At 42.5% G+C, this 17,484-nt stretch overlaps 1 protein-coding gene across 6 annotated transcripts in view; it reads left to right on the forward strand.

Moving 5' to 3' along the window:
* The window catches only part of OVA1 (methionyl-tRNA synthetase / methionine-tRNA ligase / MetRS (cpMetRS)), a 62,636-nt gene that overhangs the window by 16,563 nt on the left and 28,589 nt on the right, over positions 1-17,484 (forward strand). For all 6 annotated transcript variants that reach the window (XM_088954783.1, XM_088954785.1, XM_088954789.1 and 3 more), the window contains exons 7-8: positions 4,615-4,708; positions 11,361-11,459. In XM_088954783.1, coding sequence (XP_088810909.1) covers positions 4,615-4,708; positions 11,361-11,459 — 193 coding nt within the window. The remainder of the gene's footprint in view (positions 1-4,614; positions 4,709-11,360; positions 11,460-17,484) is intronic.

Genomic DNA, 17,484 nt, shown 5'->3' on the forward strand with positions numbered 1-17,484 from the left:
TATAAAAGAAGAGGGTTAAAACTCAGAACTCAGAGTCTTGAGAAACCTTGTACAGAATTGTCACTTTTATCCGAAGGGGCTGGAAAGTTACATTCCTCCGGTTGATTCTTAATGGGAGGAGTCGATAAAGTCTGACTTGTCAGAGAAAGCTAGTAGGGATGGAACTGTTTTGGAAGAGGTTTCTGTTGAGGTGATGCTGGAGGAAAGGGAAATGAAGAAAGGAAGAGTGGACTTGAAGACTAGTTGATAAATAGGTGGAAATTGGCAAGTCTTTAGGCTTGTTTTTCTTAGGATGAGAAAGCTTTGCTAGAAGAGCTTTTGAAGTGTTCGAGAGGAAGAGGAAGGAAGAAAACTTGAGAAAGGCTTCTGAAGCATTAGGGGGAGAAATTTGGGATGGAGGCCTGGAAGAGTTTGGTGAGGCGGAAGATTGATTTGAGCCTATTAGTTGCTTTGTTGGCATTGCAGTTGATGTGCAAGAGTGGTTTCATATACTGTTTTCTCTTCCCGTTTTCCCGTTCTAGGCGGTTAGTAGGAGTTGCTGGGTTTGGGGTGTTAACACGTGACCTGCCATTAGGTTGCATTCAGTATTTTCTTTTTTAATAAAATTTTCTTGTTACTTATCAATGTGTATATACATACATACATACATACATATACATACATATATATATATATATATCTCTCTCTCTCTCTCTCTCTATATATATATATATATATAAAATATGTGTGTGTTTGTAAAATAAAATAAAACAAGGCGTGCCATGTCAGCAATCTCAGCTACTACCAAAGCAGTGGAGCTGAAATGGAGCAAAGTGAGCAGAAGTGTGAAGTGCAAAATGATGAGAGATTATTCTGCCTTGCCGCAAGATGGAGAGAGGAAATGGTGATTGAAGCAAAGCTGCTACTGAAGGAAAATACAAAGGACAAATCTCGTTGAAAATCAGGGAAGCAGGAAGATCAAGTATTTACCTAATTGGCGAAGCTACACAATGGCTGAAAGGATTTATCGATGGGGTGGTGCTCTCTGTCAAGAAAATGGCTTGGAAGAGCTCTCTGGAAATGAACAGAAGGAGATACCAGGTCGAGCTGCGATGTAATCAAAAGGGGTGGTTTGTGGCAGTTTCAGAATTTTATGGTAATAATAAGCAGCAACTAGTTTGCTTCCTAGAAGGGAAGAGGGGTCGGGGAAGGATGATGGTGGGGGAAAAGCTAAAGGTTTGAGGCAATGCTGCATAGAATGGAAGGGCTCAAGAATACTCAAAGAAAAGTCGATAGAAATCTTGAGCATCACAGGGACCAGCAAAGAAGGGTCGATGGAAGGCATGCAAGTGGAAAAGGTGCAAGATTTTGCACTAATGAAATCCAACAGAATACAGAAGCTGTTCTAACAGGAAAACAAAGATGGTAAGGAAAAATCTTTGGTATGGAAAGAAGAGATGGGGGTGAATGACTGGGGAGTTATCCTGGAAGAAATTAAGAAGAAACTCAAAGTTGATGTTGAAGTCTCTGTTTTTCCTTTTGATGACAGGTGCACCCTTCTGACTGGCATAGATAAAGCAGTGGACATTTTCACTGTTGAATCTGAACTGGGTGTAACCTTTGTCTTGAGCTGGACTACATCCTGTAATAGCAAGGAATTGAGGGATGGTCCCTTTGCTATCAAATTGGTGGGACTTCCCTTTAATCTCTGGAAGAAGTCCTCGTTTGAGAAGATCACTGCCATGCTTGGAGGTGTTCTTATATCATCTGTTACTTCCAATCTCCGTGTAGTAGAGCTGACGATTGCTGAAGTGTGGGTGTTGACAGAACATGAAGTGTCTCTCTGGAGTGAGAGTTGAAAGGTTGAAGAAGGTGATGAGCTGGCACGAGATGAACCACGTGGCGATAGAAAAGAAGAAAAAATGAATGTGAGTTGTTTGAGCATCAGCTGTGAATACCCCTATGTACAATGGTTTATTGTACATGTTTATTGTCTTTTGTTATTGAAATTATGCTTTACCATTTCTCAAAAATACCAGTATCTCTATTACCAAAGATTTTGAAATTTGTATAGGAATTGGAAAACTGATTTATTTCTCCATGGATTCTTTCCTTTATTTTGTTCTATATCATTCTCCCTTGATTCAAAAGAACTCATACTTGAGTTTTGAAGTGGCAGACAATCAAGAACTGTTTCAAATCATGAGCTCTAAACTTGGTAATAAGAATTGCAAGGATGAAAAAATTAGCAATATAAAAGATCATCTCTTTATCTTTATGAATCACCATATCAGTGTGCTGAAGCCTTGGGAAAAATCAGAGGCAAGGGTGTTCTGTAGATTGACTAGTGATACAAGCAAGCTACTAAGGCAGTTTGAAGAGATTAAAATTGAGAAGTTCTATAGATAAGCAAACAAAGCATCTGACCATATGGAAAATTTGGGTCGCTCCTTCAGAAATGAAACATAGTGGTGGCCGGACGTTCCGGAATCCTTAAGGCAGATCCTGAAAGACAATATGGAAGGCAGATCGTGGCAGCGTGTTGATTGGTATTAGTTGGAGTCTTATTTTTAGTACAAAGGTGGGGGGAGGTAAACTCTCTTAACTCCCTCCAAAAAGATACAACATTACAATATAGCCCAAAGTAACCGATCTCTTCCCACCCCTTGTTTATCAAGTGCATCTGCATATGAATTGGCACATCTTTTGACCCATTGCACTCTCACATCCATACCCTGAGTTAGCCACACGAAGTGTCTTCGTTCATTAATGTATGTCCACAATCCATCATCTTCCTTCCCTAACCAATTTATTACCACCTTAGAATCTCCCTCAATGATCAGCTTGCTAACACTTGGCTCCTTAGCTCTTTTCACACCTTCTATCAAAGCCATAATTTCTGCACGCAATGAGTCCCCCACCCCAGTTGGTCTTGAGAACGCTATGGCAGAACCTTCCTTTGTCCTTAAAACTCCACCATTCCTTGATGGACAAGGGTTACCTTTACTGCTTCCATCAAAGTTTAGCTTAACAAAATCTGCATAAGGTGGAGACCGTAGAGGTAGCAACACTTCTGCTTGGAGCAGATGTTGCCACTTTCCCAGTAGAAAGTCCTTTGTTTCTTTGTACCCTTTGTTAGGTACAACCTGTGTTCTGGGATAGGGATGGAAAAGCAAATATTAGGAAGAAAGAGAACTCTTGCTGCTAGGATAAACTGCAAAGGGATAGATCACTTAGAAGAAGAAACAGGTGAGAAAGAGAAAATTTCCTTGCAAGAACAAGGCTTGACTAAATTAAACTTTATTTCATAAGATCAACTCTTTTTTTGTTATTATTTTTTATTTTTTTGATATCTTCTGAAGGGCTACACAACAGGGGTAGCCCATCCCCCAACCCAGGTGCAGGTGGGATTCGATCCCAAGTCTCCACTATGGCCAGCAGGAGACCTTACCAACCAACTCTTCATTTTTAAATCATGACTCTATTGATATACTTGATATAAGAACTCGGGTGTCCCTTTACAGACTCTAATTTGATCTCAAACACTAATTGAAAACAACTTTTAATTGCTAAAAGACTAAGGCAAACCCATAGGTAAACACATAAGGGCACTCAAGTAACAACTCTAATTCTGCTTACCTAATCCTACTAAAACTAAATGCAAAGAATCCAGAAACTACTAAGGATAGTACAAATCACAATTTTACTATAAATTGTAATTATTGGAATTGCTATAAATAGTAAGTCCAAAATTACCATAAATAACCACAATGATTTACTGATAATAGTAAGTTTCTCAAGACATTTCATAACTTTCTAGAAATCTGGACTATTGAGGGTCTGGACAGCAATGGAAGAATCATCTGGCACCTTCTACCTGCTGCTGTCCTATGATCAATTTAGATGGAGAGGAACTGCAGGGTTTTTGAGAACAAATCCTCTCAAATTGATGAAATTTGATGCAATGTAACTGTAAAGATCATATCTTGGGCTAGCACTTCAGCATAACTGCCGGCTCATTATTTTGTAACTATAATACTTTTGAAGTTTTATGATTCCATATATGATGTACAGTCACTCACTGTATTGGGAGTCTCTCCCATTTATACTCAATAATAGAAGTATACTTTGCATGTACTGAAAAAAAATCTAGAATACTTAATACCTTATTCTTAAAACACCTACAACTAGAAACTAAATTTAAAACTCAATTTTTTTAACTCAGTCTTGAAAATTTTGGGAACAGGAGTATCTAAAACCCTGTAAAAACTGCTTGGTCATGGTTGGAATGATCCAACTGGTAGGTTTGGTCCAGGTTTGAGAACATCATTTATGATGAGTTAAGATATTTCATGTATAAATTGTGGGTTTAGGAGATAGATGATGCTGTACATGATGAGTTGTTTGGATAAAAAAACCCAGATTAATTCTAAAGAGTCGATATTGTTAATTCTAGACATCTAGATTCTAGTAATTCTTTAGGTTTTAGACATGTCTTAGAAAAGTATAAATTAATTTCCTTTAAGTTAAATTATGTCACTCCTGTGTTTATTTATTTATTTATTTTATTTTATGCTTTATTGTGCTTGTGTAGTTATTGTGGTTTCTTTCAACACCTTTTTCTCTTTGTTGCAGATATATATCAGCATTATCAGAGAACAAAGAAAAACCTACTTTACAAGGTGCAGTTTCTTCAGGTTGGCCTGCGTCACTCCACTTAATTGGCAAGGTATGATGTCTTTGGTTCTTTTGCTTTGCATGGAGAATTATGTATGTTTATATTTTCATGATTTTTTGGTGAGATCTGCTCATCTCAGGAACCTGTTCAAGGGGTTCAACCTCCTGAAATGAGAGAGAGGAGAGAGAGAGAGAGAGAGAGAGAGAGAGAGAGTTGAAGGCAAATACTATTTATGTTTCATTATCTGTTGTAGCCCCCTTATATAGATGGTGGGCGGTACAAATATTCTAACTAACTGGCAGAACGGATAGTTGTCCTCAGATATCAGACTGGCTGACGTGGCCTGAGTGTTAACGGATGCATGGACCTGGCTCCTCTTCTTACGACCAAACACCAGCTTGATGGGAGGCTTGGGTCTAGCAGCGAAAGTCTGTAATGGGCCTGGTTCTGATTGGGCCGTTACTGGGTTCTCATCATCTCCCCCTCCTTCAGTACTACCTTGTCCTCGAGGTCGAGAGCAGGGAACTGGTTCTTGAGTTGCCAGTAGGGTCCCAGGTGGCGCGGCTGTGGGTAAACCTGTTCACTCAAACCATCTTTCCTACCTTCACCCATCGAAAGTCAGTGATGCGCGATGGTTGAGTGATGAGCTCACCGTCTTCTGTATTCACGGAGGCTGGGGCTGGTAATGGCCTCAGATCCAATGGCCTTTTTGAGCATAACCACATGAAATACGGGGTGCAATCTGGACGATGCTGTCAGTTCTAGGCAGTACGCGAGAGTGTCGATCATTTCCACTATCTTGAATGGGCCGAAGTATCTGTGGGCGAGCTTGGGCCAGCGTGACCTGCCTGTAGGGCTGAAGCTTGAGGTAAACAAAGTCCCCAACTTGGTATTCCACGAACCTGTGCCTCCTGTCATAGTGTTGTTTCATCCTTCTGCTGCGCCTTGTGGAGATTATCCCGGAGTAACCTTAGGATGTCATCGCGGACTGTCAGTTGGGCTTCGATTGTTGCCACAACAGTGGATCTGGGTTCATAAAGTGGGATGGCTGGGGGATCACGGCCATAGAGGGCCTTAAAGGGGGTCATCCCGGCAGTAGATTGAAAGGTGGAATTATAGTAGTATTCGGCTCAAGGAAGCCAGTCAGCCCACTGCCTTGGTTTTCCACTAGTGAAACACCGGAGATATGTCTCCAAACACCTGTTCACCACCTCCGTTTGACTGTCGGACTGGGGTGGTAGCCGGTAGATTGACTCAGCTTGGTCCCCTGTAGCCGAAAGTACTCCTTCCAGAACTGACTGAGAAAGGTGGGATCTCGATCCAAAACAATTGCCCAGGGGGTCCATGGAGTTTTGCCACCACTCTTACAGTGTGCTTGCCACCATGGCAGCGGTTTAGGGGTGGGGCAGCGTTGATAAATGGGCATATTTGCTCAGATGGTTGACTACGACCAAGATGACAGGCTTTCCCCGTGACTTCGGCAGCCCAGTAATTCTATAGAGGCTTCTTCCCAAACCAGCTCTGGAATTTTTAGGGGCTGCAATAGGCCAGGTGGTGCTTGAGAACTGTATTTGTGCTGCTGACAAATACAGCATGAGGCCACATACTGCTGGACCCTTTTCTTCATACTGGCCCAATAATAGTGAGAGGCGAGCCTCTTGTAGGTCCGCATGACTCTTGAGTGTCCCCCTTGGGCTGAATCATGGAAGAGCTGGAGCAGGGCTGTTATGTGGGCTGAGGTGGATAGGATTACAAACCACCCTTTGAAAAACAAATCTGGGCCCACTAGTTTACATCCATTAGTGTTAACGGGACCCTTCTGGCATTTAATCCTCCATGGCTCTTGCAATTCTGATTCTCGAGCTTCCTTTCTAATGGTCTTGAAGAGGGGGTACATGGGCTGGGAGACTACTAGTTGGTTCATTTCCGCCACCCATGAGAGGGCATCTGTCGCTTTGTTTGTCGGGCTAGGTTTGTGTTCTATAGTGTAATCATAGCCGAGCAATTTAGAGATCCATTTTTGCTGGTCCGTGGTGTGAACCCTCTGTTCTAACAGGTACTTGAGACTTCCCTGATCAGTTCGTATGATGAATCACTGGCCCAGGAGGTAGGCCTGCCATTTCTGAACCGCCAATACAATGGCCATGAGCTCCTTAATATAAGTAGATTGGGCCTGGCCATGGGCTGAAAGTGCCTTGCTGAAATAAGAGATGGGTTGCCCCCTTTGCATCAGTACGACTCCCAATCCTGTCCTGGACATGTCACATTCCAACATGAAGGTATCGTTGAAGTTGGAAAGGGCCAGAACTGGGGGTGTGGATACTGCCTTCTTCAAGGCTTGAAAGGCCTGTTGGGCTTCGGGCGTCGATGTAAAAGAGTCCTTCCTCAATAGCTGTGTGAGTAGGCTTGCTAAGCGGCTGTACCCTGCTATAAACCTCCGGTAATAGCCTGTTAAGCCCAGGATTCCCCTTAGAGCCTTCACTGATTGCGGTGTGGGCCATTCTTGCATGCACCTGATTTTCTTTGGGTCTGCCTTCACTAGCCCTGTAGAAACTATATGTTCGAGATAATGGACCTGGGTTTGTCCAAAGGTGCATTTGGACCTCTTGGCGAAGAACTGGTTTGTCTTGAGGATCTCCAAGGCTGTAGTCACCTGAGATGAGAATCCCAATCCTGGCTGTATGCAAGTATATCGTCAAAGAAGATCAGAATAAACCATCGTAAGTACAGGCAGAATAGATCATTCATAACAGCTTGAAAAGTGGAGGGGGTATTCGTCAACCCGAATGGCACAAACAGTGAACTCATAATGTCCGTCGTGTGTTCGGAAAGCTGTCTTGTGCACATCATCTTGGTGAACTTTTATCTGATGGTAGCTGGACCTCAGGTCCATTTTGGAGAATATCTTGGCCTGGCCCAACTCGTCCAGTAATTCGTCCATCATGGGGATTGGGAACCGATCCTTGACTGTGACTTGGTTCAGGGCCCTATAGTCAACACAGAATCTCCAGGATCCATCCTTTTTATTTACCAAAAGTACTGGGGAAGAAAATGGGCTGGTACTTGGTCGGATCAGCCCTTTTTCCAGAAGTTCCCCCACCATCTTTTCTATTTCGATTTTCTGGTAATGGGGGTAGTGGTAGGGGCATACATTGATTGGGTTACTCCCGGGCAGTAGGGGAATTCAGTGATCCTGGCTTCGGCCTGGGGGCAGCTGAATGGGTTCACCAAAGACTATGGTGTACTGGTCTAGAACCCCCTCAAGGGCTCTCATATCTTCTGGGCCCGACTGCTAGTCACCCTTAGTGGAGAGAGTGGGGTTCATGGGCTGTGGGTCCAATTGGAGCAAAATGGGTTGGGCTACGGTGCTGCACAGCTTTAGGAATGCCCAAGCCCTTTCATTTGTGGGTTCCTTGGGTTTATGGCCCTGTAGATGGCAGAGTTTACCCCCCCCCCCCCCCTCCATATAGAAATCCATTGTCATGGTGGTCCAATCATACAATGCTGGGCCTAACTACCAGGTCTGCCCCACTAAAGTCCAAGGGGTGCAGATCCAAGGTGAAAGTAATGCCCTGTATGTATATTCTTTCATCTTTACAAATGCCATCATAATTTATCTTACTACCATTGGCAACATGAACTGCAAAGGGAGAGGTATATAGGACTGTCATACCTAGTTGGTGAGCAAGCTCATGAGTTATAAAATTGAGGTAGCTCTTGCTGTCTATGAGGATTGATATGGTCCTACCTCTGAGCCTCCCAATGACCCTCATGGACTGAATTGAGGTCCCACCGGTCAGGGCTTGCAGTGATATCTCCAGCACCCCACTGTCAGTGGCCCCTTCCTCCTGCCCCTCTCCAACTGCATCTGCCTCCACTAGATCACCTTCTGGCTCGTCCATGTGAAGTAAAAAGAACTGCTGAGATTTGCACCTATGACCCGGGCCAAATTTTTAGTCACAGTTATAACACAATCCTTTCTCACGTCGGGCCTGCATCTTGGCCCAAGAAAGACGTTTTAAAGGGACATTAGGGCCTTACTGGGTTGTGGGTAGTGGTGGCAATTGGGCGGATTGGGTTTGGTTTGGTTTGGGTTGAGCTTCAACCCAACCCATCTAACCCGCCAACCCATTAATGACCCAATTATATAAAATTAAATGGGTTGGGTTCAACCCAAACCCGCTTTAACCCAATCCAACCCCTCCAAACCCATTAATCTTATATTTATGTACTTAAAAAAGAAACTCTCTCTTAACAAATTAGTTGGTCATAGCTTGGTGGTAATAGTAGTTGCTATTTGCACAAGTGGTGAAGGTTCAAATCACATTACATGCATGTTATTTTTACACAAGCGGCGAAGCCATTTGACTATGTTTGGATTTCGGGTTTGACCGAACCACCTAGGTTCAAACTAGTCAGACCAACTTGAACAATCTAATTGGATTGTCTTTGAGCTAATCTCATCAAGGGTGGTTGAGCTGTTTAGATCTAGATCAGTCCGGTCGGACTAGTTTAGCCAATGGTGGATTGACTTGGACTGGCCCATATCAGGTTTGTGCACGGGTTTGGGACCGGAGCGGGTCAAGAGAAGTAAATCGGGCCGATCCGGATTCGGGTCGGGTTGTGCGAATATTGGTCAGACCGGACGGTCCAAACCGGGCAAAGCAACCGGGTGTCGAACTATCCTGCATTGGCTTGTTTCGGATTCGGGTCGACCTGGATGACATGTACTATGTTGGGTCGGACCACTAACCAACTTGACCGAACCGAACCAAGGTGATCGGGTCTGTTCATATTTAGACCAAGTTGAGCTGGTCCGGACTCGAGTCAAGTTGATTTGGATTTATGTCGAATTGGGCGAAGTGTGTTGATTCGAGACAAAACTAAATTTAGTCAATAATTAATTGAAAATTAATGCATTAATTATAAATTATTTCATTCAAATGAAGAAAATTAAAAAAAAGGCTAAGGAATTAATACTTATTTTTGCAATGGTTAACCCAATGGTTATCCACAACCCTACCCAACCCAACCCATTTAAATGGGCGGGTTGGGTGATCAATCCATTTCCAACCCGCCAAGTAAATGGGTGGGTTCAGCGGGTTGGATGAAAAATTGCCACCCCTAGCTGTGGTCTCGGTGGTGGGTCTGTTCCCACCCGTTTCAGGTGCAGGCTTCGGCAACAACCCATCGGATCTAGGGGGGTCCTCAGGAGAGGTCCACTGGGTCGAATTGCTTTCCTTACCCGGTCCAACCTCTCTTCATGCAACCTTGCCAACCCTATCGCTGCTGTCTATGTCGTCGGGCGTAGGGCCTTCACTTCCAGACGAATATCATCCCTCAACCCATCCATGAAACTTCCAACCAGCGCATTCTCTGGCCACCCAAAAACCCTGGAGGCTAATTTCTTGAACTCTGACTGGTAATCCTGGACTGTGCTGGGTTGTTTTAGCTTCGACAAGACTTCATCACAGTTCTTGTAACCTGTTGGTCCGAAGTGGATGCATAGAGCATCGGTGAAATCAGACCAAGTGATTTGGCGGTGGGTTCAATGAAACCATTGATACCAGAGTATGGCATCACCATCTAAATGAATGGAAGCTATGGCTACGCTTTGGTGCCCCTGCACCTCATGATACTCAAAATACTGCTCAGCCTTGAAGATCCAAGGGATTGGATCTCCCCCAACGTAAGACGGGAAATTGATCTTGGTCGCCTGCGCTGACCATGGCTGTCCCCAATGGTGACTACCCCAACTCGACTTCTCTTGGTCAGCGTTTCTTCCTTCAGCCGCTAACTGTTCCCTCCGGGAGATTAGTACAGCCAGAGCCTCCTTCATCTCCTTCATGTCCGAGGCCATTTGATGAAGGCCAACCTCCAGACTATTCACCCTGTCATCGATGGACACTGAACGAATGTGGGGCATCTCTGCTTGATGACGACCTGGCTCTGATACCACAAATGGTGAGATCTGCTCACTGCAGGAACCTGTTCGAGGGGTTCAACCTCCTGAAATGAGAGAGAGAGAGAGAGAGAGAGAGAGAGTCGAAGGCAAATACTATTTATGTTTCATTGTCTGTTCTAACTAACTGGTAGAATGAACAGTTGTCCTTAGATATCAGATGTGGCTGATGTGGCCTGAGTGTTAACGGCTGCATGGGTGTGGCTCCTCTTCTTACGACCAAACACCAGCTCGATGGGAGGCCTGGGCCTAGCAGTGAAAGTCTGTAATGGGCCTGGTTCTGATTGGGCCGTTACCGGGTTCTCATCAATTTTTTCCTTCTTCCTGGGTTGGGTTTCATGGCTTAATTGCTGTTAGGAAAGAGAACACTAATTATATTTTGCTACTATTATTCTGTAATGCATTTCAACTTGCTAATTGCACTTTTCTATGCATATGTTCTTAGAACTGATGTTTATTTGAAGACTTCAATGCCCTTATGCGTGTAAAAGTTAAAGAAGAACACCAATACGATCATCCTGTTTTCATTTTTTTTTTCTTTTTCATAGAATTGTGCACAATAATCTCATTTTTTTTGTTCTCTTACAATTTATTTAAAATGATCTTGTGACTTGGGTTTAACTTTTCATTTATTTCCTGAAATTTTAGCAGGAGGGTGTCTCAGTTTTTTAAAGAATATTTCCCTATCTCATGTTGTATAGAAATATGCTTATCATTTTTCTTTTTTGTTTTATTCTGCAGGACATCCTACGGTTCCATGCAGTTTACTGGCCAGCTATGCTAATGTCAGCTGGGCTAAGTATTCCTAGGACGGTCTTTGGTCATGGATTTCTGACAAAGGTAGTTAACTCCATAAACGCCACACTGCATCAATGGTAGAGATTGTATTAACTAATTATGATGTATAATCCCTTGGACAGACCCTCTACTTAAAGATAATGTGGTATAATTTCTCATATTTCATGAGGATAATAGAGCTCTGGACCTCTTGGCCAGGTGAGCTCATCACATGATGGTTTTATTATGTGGTCTGTCAGGGCTTCTTTTGTTAGATGTATCGTGGTTTGGGCTTATTCCCTGTTTCATTTGTTACCTTTTACCAACTTAATAAAAAAAAGAAAGATGAACATCTTCAATGAACAGAAATCCAGAATAAGATGATAAAAAATATGGAATCACATTCAAAATGCATCATCTCTCATCATTCTAGGCTGCAAAGTGTAGTTAAAAACTATTGCTGCTAGGCATGGCATATCAACTGGCCTGTTTTTTTGATCTCTCTTAGGATGAAAGATCATTGGAATAATAATATGGAAGGTACTTTAGGCCGTAGGAATGATGTTATACAAAGATTGCACCTAGGGTTGCAATGGTGGGCTTGGGTTCAACAATTGTTAAGATTTGAATGGCTGTGGCCTAAGGGTTGATACAATGTAAATTCTTGGAATTAAGTACCCAACTTGACCTCTAATTTCATCTTGGGATTAGCATACCTACAATCTCTTCTTTAACTATTTATCTTCTACAAAGTTATGAGCACATGATGAAGGGATGAGAGATCCATCGTATGGACGCCCAAATCTTGCGGAATAAAGGGGCGAATTTCAAAAATTTTTCTCTCCCTTCAATTGGGAATCGCATTCCCTATTTAGAAAATCATATTTTTAAGGATCAATCTTGAACCATAAACTGAATCAGATCTGAACCAAAAGGAGTAGGAGAGGATTATACCTGATACGGAGAAATAGTATCTCCCAACGAAGGTGTTCACGCCCAAGGAAGGATCCAAAGACTGCTCCCATTGAAGATGGCGCAGTGTAGGATGGAGAAAAATCAGCAGTGTTCTTCTCTAAGAACTCTGTCCTTCACAAGAAACAGTAGGATGGCACGTGAGCCCAACTTCCTTTCAATTCTTTCATAAAGAAACGATGTCAAGATCGAATCTTGACTTCTCCCACAGAGTTGGAGATCGAATTGGATGTCTGGCGGTTGCAGGAAGGAGGCGGAAAGAAAGATCTTTGCAGGGATTGCAGAAATATTTCTTCTATGATTTCAGCTCTGAAGAGGATGTGAGTATTTCTTCTCTAAAGGCTGTTGCCGCCTCCTTATTTGTAACCCCAAAGGATCAGCTCCTAATCCAATTAGGAGTTGCTGATCCAAATCTTATTTGGATCAAAACATCTCTTTAGGTGATAAGGATAAACCCTTATCTTATCTGCAGATTGGATCAACCTTCTCCTAATCTTATTAGGAGGTTTCTAGATCCAAATCACATTTAGATCTGGACTCTCTTAGTGGATAGGGTTAAGGCCCTATTCTATCTGCTGATCCATCTCAGAATTCACCCATATTTAATTTATTAAATAAGTCCAGTTCGAAATGGGCTTTAGGCCCATTAAGCTTATGTGCTCACTTAGCCTTCCTAACTGTTGCCCAGTTGGGCTTCCTTGTATGGCGTGGGACTCAAGCATTGATCTACACATCAGCCACATGGGTTCAGCCTAGCCTTTGTCACAAGGCTTGGTCGAATACACTGTTATGGACGGTGCACTCCCTGAAACCCATTAAATGGGCTCTATGGTCTTACACTTAACCTCTCAACCCTTAATGATCATACACTGCCCGACAAGAGAGGACCTCTCCCTCGGCTGCAAGGAACAGTGTTGCACTCTCTACTTATATGGATCCCGGGAATTAAAACCCTTTTGCAAACATTTTAGAAATCATAATATATACACTTTTATATCTCATATAAAATATACTTTGCAAAACAAATCTCAACGGTTGAAATCGGCTGCCGGCAGTCTTGGTTTCCAACAGTGAGAGTGCATCCCGGATCATTACCTTTGTCCGACAAAGGGGCTGATCCTGTCACTATGATCACCCACTCAGATGAATTCTCGGATTGTCCCAACATACCCAGGTTTTGACCCCCGCTAAGGATCTCACTGATTGGTACATCAAAGACAACCCAATTCGACACCTTGTGCAGTATCATAATCTAGTCTAGAGGTCGGGTGTAAGTTTCCAGTTTTGTCCATTAATCTCCAAGGTCCAGGGCAATACTGGAAATCTGGTCCAGTTCAAAGATTCAATTAATTCTACACTGTGTGTGCCTAGGGTCTCACCCTGGTAGCTGAGACAGGCCACCCCAACCGACTTGGTGGCACCACAGTGTCAGCCTTATCAGGATAGGTCTCCCCAAACCGACCCACTGGCTGTGAACATTCTAAATTAACATGAGTCTCATTAAGTGTCAAGTTTAAGGGTATTACACAGAAACATACCGAGGGAACATGAATCAAATATGCACTTTTATTCATTTACAATAAACTCATAAAGTACATCATTTTGATTGAAGCTAAGGGCATACAAAACTGTCTAACACATGAATGTGGATTTCTTGGGTGAGTAATGAAAAGTGAGGATGTGGTTTTTCTATTTGCTAGCCACTTCAGTTGGGATGTTGGTGCTTGTGAAGGGGACCTGTCCACATTTTATTGGGTCATAATGGGATCATGTTAGAAATCACCGTATCACTAAAACCTCATCCTTTCATTTTTTGCCATAATTCCTTTTATCTTTTGAAATTTAAACTTGGTCCCTATACTGACCCGACCTGTCACCTTCATTTTCAACCTCTCACTACGACCTTTCCTCTCCCCTATCACCTTGAAAAAGCTTAAAATTTTCGTTAGCCTCATTCCCTTTAACTTTCACCTCTCCAACCTTATCAACTTCTGAGAAATATTGTGCCGCTTCCTGCCACTACAATACATAGTTCAATAACCACACCCAAGTAAATGAGATCTAACTGTCTAGGGATTGACTTGATATCCTCTGTTTCAATGAGGAGCTGTACAAATTGAGTCTGCTCCCATGTCCCATTGTGGTAATCAAAACGTTTGAACCTCCCGCATGCATTGCCTAACGCATTGAACGTCTCGTGCTCCAAGCTTGCAAAGGGACACTATAAGCATCTGTTATGAAACTTATTTATTAGTTCTCTGTTAGTTTGCTGTTAGTATGCTGTCAGCCTAGTCAACCTAGGTGCTGTCAGCTAGTTTTTTCTTTTCTTTCTTGTTATTTGTTTATTGTTAGGATTTGCCGCCCAGGGGCATTATTGTAACTTCTGATCTTCTAATTTTAAGTGAATATAAATAACAAGCTGGTAGCTGCCAGCCCTTGTCTTTGATTCTCAATCGAACCTCTCTCTCTCTCTCTCTCTCTTCTCTTCTCTCTCTCTCTCTCTCAGGAAAGATCGCATGGTATCAGAGCTATAATTCTGGGCTAAATTTCTTTTTTCTCATCTAAATCTCAGTTCTTTTTTTTTCTCTTGATCTCTTGGATGTGGAAAACCAAGAATTCTAATCGGACTGATCAGAGGTTCTTGCAACTGTTGTTCTTTGGGTTCTTCCTTGGTCGTAACACCAAGGAAACCCTAATAGAAGAGGGGCGATGCTGGAATGACTCTTCACTCTTAGTTCGATGCTGTGAAAATTTTTTTCTGGGTTTGCACCTTCGTACAGGTGCTGGACAGGGGTATGTCCCCTTTTTTCTCTGTGATCTATGCTGTGAAGGGCTCTGAAGGCCTTGGTTTTGAGGTTTACACCTTCGTATAGGCGTTGGACAGGGGTACACATTTTTTTTAATCATGTGCTGTGTCGAACTGTTAGTAGGCCTTTGTTAATGACTGCTTGTGGCCGAACTATTGCTGTTAGTAGACTGTTTTCAGTAGCCTGTTAGAAGACTAGTTTCTGGACTGATTATTGGGCTATTCTAAGGGCCAAACAATTGTTGGACTGATTTCAGCAGTATCTTTCTCATTCTGGAAGTGAAAATTCTTGGGAGTTTAGCATTCAGTTTGTGTGTTATCTGGTCTGATATATTTGTGACCCTTTTTTCTCAATGGCAAACTATGATTCATCATCATTTGGAGTTACACCAACTCGTAGTACAACTGGTATGGGGGGGTGAACACATGATGTTTCCTATGCCAATTACCCCTTTAAATGGCCTGAATTACCTGGAATGGGCTAAATGTGTGAAACTTTATGTAACAGCAAGGGAAAAAGCTGGTTATATAAATGGTAGAGTGAAAGAACCCAAGTGTGAGACATCTGAACATGATAGGTGGGACCAAGAAAACAGTATGGTGATGTCTTGGCTCCTTGCAGCCATGGAACCCGATGTTAATAACTTTATGTGGGCAGACACCGCTAGTGAGATTTGGGAACAGGCCAAAACCACCTATTTTGAGCAAAGGCATTATGCCAAGATTTACTAGTTGCAAGCTGAATCCTCAACTTGTAAACAGGGAAATCATAGTTTGTCTGCCTATCATTCAGCCCTGACTTCCGTATGGAAAGAATTGGATCATTATCAGGCTATAGAATGGAAACATGATGATGATGATGCTAAGGCCTATAAGAAGCTGGTTTCTCAGTAGTGGGTGTTTGCTTTCTTGTTGGGACTGAACCCTGCTTATGAACCCTTGAGAAAGTTCAGATCTTAGGAAGCAAAGAGTTGCCTTTGGTTCAAGAGGTATATTCCCTTGTTCAATCTGAAGAAAGTAGGCGGAGTGTGATGGTTACAACTGAGGGGGAGCAACAGGTAGCATTGGTTGCAATGGGTAATAGCAATATGGGGAAGAAAAGTGACTCCAACAAGGCTGATGATAAAGACAAGTTGTTTTGTACCCACTGTCGGCGCTCGTGACATACACGTGACACATGTTGGGAAATTCATGGGAAGCCCAAGTGGGCAGTGAAAAACCAAGAACAAGGTAAAGTGCAAGATCAGAAGAAGCTGAATACAACACATAATGCAACACATGTGGCAACCCAAGATACTTCGGTTGCTGGTACTACTCGAGACCATTTTACTAGTTTTGACCCCAAGGAAGATATCATGAATTCCTTCAGAGATCACTTGGAGTCATATGGTAGGGCTTTGTGACAAATGGATAGTTCAACTATTGGTACTACTTCATTTGCATCTACATCAGGTAATGCGGCTTCTGCATTCCATGTCACTATTACCACTGATTCCCCTTGGATCGTTGACTCAGGGGCCTCTAACCACATGACTGGTAAGCCAAATTTGTTTAAGATTTATAGCCTTTTGTCAGGAAGGGATAAAGTGAGGCTTGCAGATGAATCATTCTCCTCCATTGCAGGCCAAGGATCAATATCCCTTCCCCATGGCCTTAACCTAAATAGTGTGTTGCATGTTCCCCAACTTCTTATAAATTTGCTTTCAATCAGTAGCATCGCAAACTCTTTAAACTGTAGTGTAACATTTTTTCTTGGTTCATGTGTTTTTCAGAATCTAACTTCTGGGAGGATGATTGGTAGAGGAAGCCTAAAGGATGGTCTCTATATTCTCGACAACAAAGCTGGTCTCTCGGTGTCGCCCTCAGAGTCATATAGCAGTCAAATAAGAGTCAAACTTTTTTGTGGCATAGTCGGTTAGGTCATGTTTCATTTGAAATAGTGAAGTCTTTGTTTCCATTTTATTTTAAGTCATGTTCATTGTTCGATTTTCAGTGTCAAACATGTCAATTAAGCAAACAATGTAGACCAACTTTTCATTCAAGTAATAAAAGATCCAGTTTTCCTTTTCATATTGTGTATTTTGATGTATGGGGGCCTACTACTATAATCTCTGAGGGTGGGTATAAGTGCTTTATCACTTTGATTGATGATTTATCCTGCTATACATGGGTATTCCCGATGCGTAGTAGAGATGAAGTTCCAAAGATCGTGAAAGACTTCCAGAGGATGGTGTTTATGCAGTTCCATTTTGAAATACAGATCTTTCAATTAGATAATGCCAATGAATGTTTCCATGGTGAGCTTAATTA

This window comes from Nelumbo lutea, chromosome 7 (assembly GCF_056320005.1).
Source record: "Nelumbo lutea isolate HS-2025 chromosome 7, American lotus-T2T, whole genome shotgun sequence".
NCBI classification, from domain to species: domain Eukaryota; kingdom Viridiplantae; phylum Streptophyta; class Magnoliopsida; order Proteales; family Nelumbonaceae; genus Nelumbo; species Nelumbo lutea.